Below are 9113 nucleotides of genomic sequence, written 5' to 3'. Positions count from 1 at the left end.
AGGCGAGGAAGGAGCGGGTTGTCCGATTTGATTTGCTAGGATATGATGAGAAGAGCGGATTGCATTTTCCACGGAGCACGTATTTGGATAGGTACAATCATAGCATCAGATTAGATTAATCCTGTATTTGGATAGGTACAATCATAGCATCAGATTAGATTAATCCTGGCTGTTGGATGTGATTACGTGAAACAATCCAAAGATAGTAATCATGTTGTGTACGTTTGAGGGGTGCACTTAAGAAAAGTCCTTTTTTTGAGATGAGGATTAGGATTTATTTTCCCTGGCTTTGGACGCAGCCCAATATCTTTTTTTTAGGGAACGCAGCCCATTACCTGGGATTACTACGTTTTTCGGAAAAAAGTGTGTTGCTAAACTAGGCCCGGGCCAAGAAGAAACCGCGGTAACCGTACAACCACGCTCAAGTGGGCCACACACCATCGTAGCCGTCCAAGTTGGCCGCACGGCGGCCGAAGGGGCCTATCCGCAAAAAGCCGCGCCCATGGTGCGGTGGGGGTGCGCGGTGCGCCTCCCCCCGGCAACTGGTGGGCGTCGTCCTCCCTGCTCTTGTGCGCACCAGGTTCCTCCTCTCCTTCTCTCTCCTCCATTCCCGCACCCTCCGTCGCGACACATCACCCCAGCCAGAATTCCCCCTTCCTGTCATCTCCTCCCCCAAAAGCCGCACCGATCGAGCAGCTTCCTCACAACCCAACCCAGGTACGGACGCGCCTCCTCTCCCCAATTCCTGAATCCCCCCTCCTCTCTTCCGGTCCAATCCATGCCGTCTAGCTCGCCCGTCGCTTCCTAGCTCCTCGTGTCGGCGCGATCGGCTCCGCGGGGGCGAATCGGACCGATGGGACAGGAGCGGAGGAGAGCGCGCGCGGGGGCGGGGGGGGGGGGGGGGGGCGGCCACACAGGGTTTCTCTAGGGTTCTGATCGCGACATGCTTTGCGGGTGCGGGGTTCCAGGTGAGTTTCGCGAGGAGCGGTGGTGGCACACGTGCGTCGTGAATTGTGCAAGTACGTGATGTTGCCGGTACAGAAAATGATTGGGGATTTGGTGGGGTTGGGAGCTGGGAGGTGTTATGGGAGAATTAGGTGCCCTTGTGATTGTCCTGCCCCCCTCTGCCTACAGTTGCCTGCCCCCTGGGGTTTAATTCAGATCCTCCTGTATGGGCTTAAACCGTGACTGTCATACTGCGAGTTAATAGCACATGCCACATGCGTACCAAGATGTGTTTCCCTGTTTGACTATATATAATATGGTGTCACACATAGATTGCACAGTGAATAAAAAGCTGCCATTTTCTTTTGTTTTTTCTGTTCAAAAAGGGCATTTGTTCTTGTATTATGAAGCTTCTGAGCGTGAATAAAAGTTGCGTTATTGATGGTAGAAAGATGGTCGTTGCCCCACATTAGGACATACGCATGGTAGCATGTTCTCTAGTGGATTCTGCATGGGTGTGTGCTATGCAGAAACATGCTGCGGTTCCTAGCTTCAAAGGAAGTATTGACTTTGCATTTGAGAGCTGGTAAAAAAGAAGCGCTCCTCTCAGGTTGCAATGTGCTTTAATCTGCTTCTGCTCTATTGAGTGTCACAATGGTAATACTAATTGAGATCCTAGTATTCCTTCTCATCATTTATCTTGTGATATAAGATATGATCTGTCATTGGAGTAGACAAAAAAAATATGGCTTAGACAAGAAGAAGGACAATTGATATATTTAATAATTTAATATGTTGCTGGCCACCAGTACGCAACTTTATGACTCTTGCTAACACGTTTCATGATGTTGCCATTTCTATGTTTTTTTGTTCGTGACATCCACATCCAGTATTGTCCACATCACACTAGTTATATTGTTGCTTACTCATGGTTGATTTCAGGATGCAGAAATGCATGCTTGGTATATTAGCTACAGTTGCCTATGTTTACGTTGGTTACAGTTTGTACACTGTAACCATAGGTTCCCTGTATTAACTCTTCATTTCTTAACCCGTGGTAGATTAATGGATTAACATTCATGGTAAGTTTATTCTGTAGGAACATATCGAAACCAATTTATGGGAAAGAAGCAAAGCTTATCCACAATTCTTGATGAGGAGGTGTGATCTGAGACAGTGTCACAACAGCAGGGTTTCTGGAGGAATGTCATCCTCTTTACCTATTCTGCCAAATTCTCTGAAAGAAACCTTCCATGGGCCTTATAATCCGCAGCTCACTCCGATGCAAAGGCAACTGACGAGTGATTTTGTGCCCTTATATCAGAGTGCATTTCCGTCTGCTACTTTGCACCCAAGAGCTGGTGCTATGAGATCATCATATTCAGCATCATTAGGATACTCAGCTAATCCTCTTGATTCTGTGCCTAACCATGAGAGGCAGTCTATGGTTGCTCCTTTCGCTCCTCAGTCATCAGATATCGAAGTATTTCAGGCCTTATCTAATAATATCCCTGGAGGACACACTGAGGCAACTTGGTTCCCAGGTTCAGCTGATAGTTTATCAGACTACAGGGATAACATCCCTGCTTCTGGTAGTCAGATCCAGAATAGCGGTCCTGCTGTGACATCTGATGTGGTTGCTAAACAAAATGAATGGTGGGCAGACATAATGAATGATGATTGGAGAGATATTCTAGATGCAACGGCTGCTGATCCCCAGTCAAAGGTATGCAAATGAAACTCCATAAAGAGTCATCGTGGTTGCTCCGTCTTGGGTTATGGTAGTTTAGAAGTACTCTGTAATTTATTTGTTTTTTATGACATATTAGCCAAACTTATGAAATTGTAATTCCACGCAAGTTCTTTGCCAGTGCACATACTGGTATTATGATATCATCTGTGTGTGGCCAACTTAGATACCTCATACCTTAATGTATGTCAATGTCAAAGTTAAGTGAAAGTTTGACTTACTGTATACTTCTCGGCCCATACTTCCATTTACAAATTGGGCCATACTTCTCGGGCCTCTTTGAACGGTGTAGGTAGCTATCCCGTCCTCTTATTAGAAGTTGAAAACTGATGTGTAATAGGTTTTGTTAGAGTGATGGTTAGGGCACCAGTAATGATTTCTTTTTTGCACTGTTTAAAGACGGTCGTTATCAGATTGACTGCTAGAGCTTGCATTAGAATCTTGTAATAAATGTTCATGTCCTTGATATGAGTGTCTCTCTCCGCAAATTCTTCTAAGGGATATATGCTGCTTTTTTTGGCACAAAATAGAAATATGCGGTCCACTCGATTTTAAGGTGGAGCTCTCGTAATTTGTTGTAGTTGTAGTTTCTAGAGTGATATTTGTTTCTAACTGTGATGCTTTTGGTAAACTCATTCTTTTTTGTTTCTTTCATGACCAAATGTTTGTTGCCACCTTTGTTGTAGTCCATGGTTCAGCCTTCCAATTCGGCTGCATCACAGCCTGCTGTCAACCAGCCAGCTTCATCTCATGGTGGAGAGATTTGCAATGTAGCTAGTCCTCCCAATGGCAACTCTGCAGCCAAACAACGGATGAGGTGGACTCCAGAACTCCATGAATGCTTCGTAGACTCTGTAAATAAGCTTGGTGGTAGCGAAAGTATGTCTGCAGTGCCGTTGATTCCCAAATGTGCATTTTAGATATGAATCATGTTCTAATCCTTGTACCTTTTGTCTTGTACCTTCAGAAGCTACTCCCAAGGGTGTGCTGAAGCTTATGAAAGTTGACGGTTTGACAATATATCATGTGAAAAGCCATCTGCAGGTTTGCCATTAGCTTTCTAAATTCTAGTTCTAAATAGCAGTATTGCCCACCAGAGATTTGAGTTCTCACTTTCCTTTTTTGGTTTATGTTGCAGAAGTACCGAACAGCTCGCTATAAGCCAGACGTAACGGAAGGTTTGTCTGGATTAAATTTTTTCGCACTTGTATTTTATATAGGTCTTCCCTGCATAGTTGCATAGTTTTTTGTGTTTTGCATGACCCATGATGGCATGCTATTGAGTTGAGTACATTTTTATTGCAATTGTTAGGGCTGACCTTTTTTTACATATATGTAAATCTTCTCATGACACGATATTATTTGATATGGTTCCATTATTGCATAGAATACATGCAGCTACATTGTGTTTCGTATAATTGGTAACATAACATATCAAATTATTCAGGTACAGCAGACAAAAGGACTACCACTGAAGAGTTGACTCTAGACCTGAAATCGTGAGTGAATATTTTTTTACTCATTATCTATTATTTTGTTCAGTTGTACTCTAGCTTATTGGTAGCTAATTGGTGTGCGATGTGACATCCATCAACTATTAAGGCTAAAACCAATACTTAAGTTGCAGTTAAGATGGTAGTTTAGTTTGTAAAACTGAATTCCGACTAATGCTCAGTAACTACATTGAGAAAGCTGATGCCGATATAAGTTTGTGATTCAACTGCATTTTAATGGGGATTACAAAAGATAGCTGCAATGTAGGCAATTGCCCAAAATGGATTTTCTTCCATAGATAGGTCCTGGTATTTGCCTTATCAAAATCATCAATAAAAATATAACTAAGATATAACCCAGTAAAACTTTTAAGGGATTTACATGCCCACCAACAAATGTCATGTGGTGGGCCTTGGAGAAACACAAAATCCCGACAAAGTACATTACCCTCATCAAGGACATGTACAATAATGTTATGACAGCTGTTTGAACAAGTGATGGCGACACTGACGACTTCCTGATTAAAATAGGACATCACCAATGGCCAGCTTTGAGCCTTTATCTTTTTACTTTGGTGATGGATGAGGTCACAAGGGATATACAAGGATATATACCATGGTGTATGTTCTTTGCGGATGATGTGGTGCTAGTCGAATGGGGGTTAAGAGAAAGTTAGAGCTATGGAGACAAACTTTGGAATCGAAAGGTTTTAGGCTTAGTAGAACTAAAACTCAGTACATGAGGTGCGGTTTCAGTACTGCTAGGTACGAGGAGGTTAGCCCTGATAGGCAGGTGGTACTTCAGAAGGACACCTTTCGCTATTTGGGGTCAATTTTGCGGAAGGATTGTCAAATCGATGAAGATGTGAGCCATCAAATCAAAGTTGGATGGATGAAGTGGCGCCAAGGTTCTGACGTTCTCTATGACAAGAGAGTGCCACAAAAGCTAAAAAGGCAGGTTCTACAGGACGGCGATTCGACCGGCAATGTTGTATGACGCTGAGTGTTAGCCAACTAAAAGGCGACATGTGCAACAGTTAGGTGTAGTGGAGATGCGCATGTTGAGATGGATGTGTGACCACACACGAAAAGATCGGGTTTGGAATGATGATACATGAGAGAGTCGGGGTAGCACTGATTGAAGAGAAGCTTGTCCAACATCGTCTGAGATGGTTTGGGCATATACAGCAGAGACCTCCGGAAGCTCCAGTGCATAGCGGACAGTTAAATGGTGCCGATAATGTTGAGAGAGGTCGGGCTAGACCAAACTTGACATGGGAGGAGTCCGTAAAGAGAGATCTGAAGGACTGGAACAAAGAACTACCCATGGACAGGGGTGCATGGAAGTTAGCTATCCACATGCCGGAACCATGAGTTAGTTTCGTTGCCGTCGTTGTTCATCGCACAGTTATGATATCAAGTCAGCTCTACTCCCTCCATCTACTAATACAAGGCCACTTCATATTTTTATATCTAACTTTGATCATTAATTTTACCAATAAACTGTGAGTTATATGTCGAAAAAGTATGCCATTGGATGCATATTTTGAACAACTTACCGATAATATATTTTTTATGACATACAACCCATATTTTCTTCACCAAAATTAAAAGCCAAAGTTTGACACGAGAAACAAAGTGGCCTTGTATATAAAATTGGAGGGAGTATTAAACTTAGTCCTGCAAAATCAATTTAGTAGCTTGGCTAATGGAGGTGCCAAGTTCCATATTCAAGCCTTTTCTCAATTATGTGAAATTTTGGAAGTGCAAGTAGTAGAACCTAATATTACGTTTATTGGATTATTTCGCTTCTCTTGAAGTTGTTTTGCCTCTTGATGAAAGGGAAATGATTTATGTTTTGACAATACAGGATTATACTCCTTGCAGTTTTAACATCTGATATATTTCAAAAAATGTTTTATAAGTGCTTCAGCCTCTTCAGAAGCCAAACCAGTAAAAGAAATTTCCTGCACTAAGTTTCATGTAGCTAGATTGATTTTGGAATTCTATGCACCAATTATGGGCAGATTGATAATCTTATAGGTGAATTAGCATAAATATCAGATGGTGGTATGCAAATTCCTTTGTTTTTGGTGTTACCTTTGGTCTTGATATTTCGGGTACATTTCGCAAACACTTAGCCGACTGGAAAGATATAACATGTTTTCCGGAGCTTATGTCGAGGTTACTAGCACTGGCAAGATTTCTGGTTACTCAACCAACTTCCCCAGGTGTTATTACTTGACGAAGATGCTATTCTTTTGATAGTTATGTTGACGTGTGTCTATGCACACACATTTTACTGGCACTGGGGTGTTCCATTTTCTGTCTGTTCTAAGTCCATGCTGTACAGACCTAGCAAGCACTGCGAATTGCCTAGAAGCTAATCCATTTGTTTTGAAACACTTGTTATCTGTAGCCATGATATAATTATATAAACAATATGCTCACAGTTATGTCCTCTGCTGTCGAACTCACAATTAAGAAGTGTTGTTGTTTGTGCTCCCAAGTCTTAATCATGCTCTAAATGTGGATCTCTCAAATCCTCCCTCTGTTATGAGAGTTTGATGAGTACTGTTGAGCCCATTTTGTATCCACTTCCTGTTGGGCCAGAAAAATATATTTTTGAGGATTCATTGTGAGACGATGCATTCTCTTGCCATGTCAGCCATGATTGACACTATTACATGATATTTTTCTTATATAGGAGCATGGATCTTACTGAAGCGTTGCGCCTTCAGATGGAAGTTCAGAAACGTCTTCATGAACAACTTGAGGTACTTGTACAAAAGAACGTAGACTGGTTCTAAAGTTAGGTGATGTCTGGTCTCATGACAAATAGTTACCCAATAAAAAAAGTTGCATGCGAAACATAATAGACTTTTGGATAAACGGATGTGAGGAAACAAGGTTCTTTTTGCACACTTATTTGTGATCATAAATCAAAATGTGGCTGTAGTGATACTCTACAAAAGAAACATCCACATAATTGCATTGGTCTTGACATGATATAGGCCAGGCTCAATCCGACTATTACCATGATCAAACACGCATAGTCTGAACTTCATTCCATCTTTCTATGACAGACCCAGAGAAAGTTGCAGTTGCGAATTGAAGAACAAGGGAAGTATCTTCAGATGATGTTTGAAAAGCAGTCTAAATCTAATACGGAGAAGGGGCAGGATCTATCCTCGGGAGCTACAACAACCCTATCATCTGATCCGAGCCATTCTGCAAACAGAAATAGGGATAATGATGCAGCTGATGACCTACATAGAACAGGAGAGAACCCTGTGAGTGCCGAAATAGGAGAAACTTCCATGCATGCAGGTGGCAACCGGGAGATGGCAGAAATCGAGTCTTCTGACCCCCTTGCAAATACTAATGATGGTTCTAAGGCCCCGCAAGAGAAGTGCCGAAGGGTGCATGATAGTTAACCATGAGTTCGGTAATTCAGATCACAGCAGTCAATCAACATACTAGGTAAAAAAATGGTTTCATTCCGTGTCGATGCTGATCTGCAAGTCTATTGAGCCTAGCCACCTTAATTATCTAAATGGAATCTCTTGGTGGCCGCTTGTATAAACTGCTAGCAATAAATCAAATTATCTTCTGACGTATGGTAATTGGTAAATAAGTATGCCTTGAGGTCTAGCTATCTTTCTAGATATATAGTTGTTATTTGAGGTGTCAAGTGGCAGAAGACTGAACTGCTAGAAAGCTAGTCTTTGTCTTGATGCTCAGAATATTGAAATACCTGACCCTGTTTTGGTTTGGGTATTGCAATTTTTAGAGTGACTGCTACGTATTGGCTGAACTCATGATGATTGCAAGGTTTTGTGTTATAAGATGGTAACTTGGGTTCACTTCTCTGAGATCTGTACTGCTTGAAGACCTTTCATCTTTATTTGTTCTGCCATGTTTTCCACACTTAGCTTCTACTCCCTTCGCTCCTAAATATAAGTCTTTTAAGAGATTTCATTAGGAGTCTACATACGAAACAAAATAAGTGAATCTACACCCTAAAGCATGTCTACATACATCCGTATGTAGTCTATTAGTAGAATCTCTAGAAAGACTTATATTTAGGAACGGAGGGAGTAATTGTCAACAACCATAACAATTAACAAGTGAGATTTGTGTGCGTCCACTACCACATCACATGTCGCATGGACTTGCATTGCTTCAGAGAAATGACCTGCATTCCCAGACCTAGACCCTGGTCAAAATGCTGCTCTACAGTTTCATGAATCACAATTCATTCAGATTGGAAGGCAGTAGTGATGCTCTAAATTCAAACAAATAAAGTGATAATGATTTTGATTTTGCTTCACCACAGTACATATGAATCAAGCATTACGAATGTACCATTCAAATACGTCATATCCAATGACTTACCAAAAAGCAACAAAAATAAAACATGACACTGATTGTAATCGAACTTAGCATCATCTGTGACAAAGGCTCTTGGCCTAACTTCATTGATGATACAATGTTACATTCATCTCCCGGTCAACATTAACATATTAACCCGGTTTGGAAGGAGCTTTGACAACTTAGAATTCTGGGGAAAGTCAAACACTTTGAATGGAAAGTATTGAAGGATGTGTTATCGTGTCTTGGGGTGCTAGCCGGCAGACATATTCCACTAGTACCCCAGTGTCCACTATGTAAGATCGGACTTGAAGATATTTAGCACCGCATCTCCACATGCGAGCATGCTTCCGAGGTATGGTCTGAACTGAAGTTGTCTAATATATAATCAAAGAGGTTGTGGCACAAGATCGATCGGGCTTGATCACATTGGAGATTCTACTACAGAACAAATCGGTGGTACATGAAATACCAACGACTGAAGTAATTGTGGTTGCAATGTGGTACATTTGGTGGCAAATGAGGGAGGGAGTTAGGAGAAGCAGTATAGA

At 41.7% G+C, this 9113-nt stretch overlaps 1 protein-coding gene across 3 annotated transcripts; it reads left to right on the top strand.

The window, feature by feature from the left end:
- Positions 1–485: 485 nt before the first annotated feature.
- On the top strand, positions 486–8054 carry LOC123448735 (protein PHOSPHATE STARVATION RESPONSE 1-like). Of its 3 annotated transcripts, none has more exons than XM_045125725.1 (8): positions 486–580; positions 2045–2671; positions 3382–3574; positions 3663–3739; positions 3834–3873; positions 4143–4194; positions 6896–6965; positions 7275–8054. In XM_045125725.1, exons 1-8 carry the CDS (start codon positions 503–505, stop codon positions 7623–7625), a joined length of 1488 nt encoding a protein of 495 aa, XP_044981660.1. In that variant the 5' UTR covers positions 486–502; the 3' UTR covers positions 7626–8054. The 3 variants fall into 3 exon arrangements, with proteins under 3 accessions (XP_044981660.1, XP_044981661.1, XP_044981662.1); XM_045125726.1 differs by having other exon boundaries at positions 511–717; XM_045125727.1 differs by having other exon boundaries at positions 521–569.
- Positions 8055–9113: the final 1059 nt, after the last annotated feature.

This window comes from Hordeum vulgare, chromosome 4H, assembly GCF_904849725.1.
Source record: "Hordeum vulgare subsp. vulgare chromosome 4H, MorexV3_pseudomolecules_assembly, whole genome shotgun sequence".
Classification (NCBI taxonomy): Eukaryota; Viridiplantae; Streptophyta; class Magnoliopsida; order Poales; family Poaceae; genus Hordeum; species Hordeum vulgare.
The sequence above is the reverse complement of the archived record's forward strand: the minus strand, read 5'-3'. Positions and strand labels throughout refer to the sequence as shown.

Excerpts from the sequence above, each read along its gene's own strand:
- LOC123448735 (XM_045125725.1), top strand. The coding sequence starts at position 503 with ATGGTGCGGTGGGGGTGCGCGGTGCGCCTCCCCCCGGCAACTGGTGGG. Across the intron at positions 581-2,044 it reads CCTGCTCTTGTGCGCACCAG|GAACATATCGAAACCAATTT; the intron begins GTTCCTCCTCTC and ends TTTATTCTGTAG. Across the intron at positions 4,195-6,895 it reads TTGACTCTAGACCTGAAATC|GAGCATGGATCTTACTGAAG; the intron begins GTGAGTGAATAT and ends TTTCTTATATAG.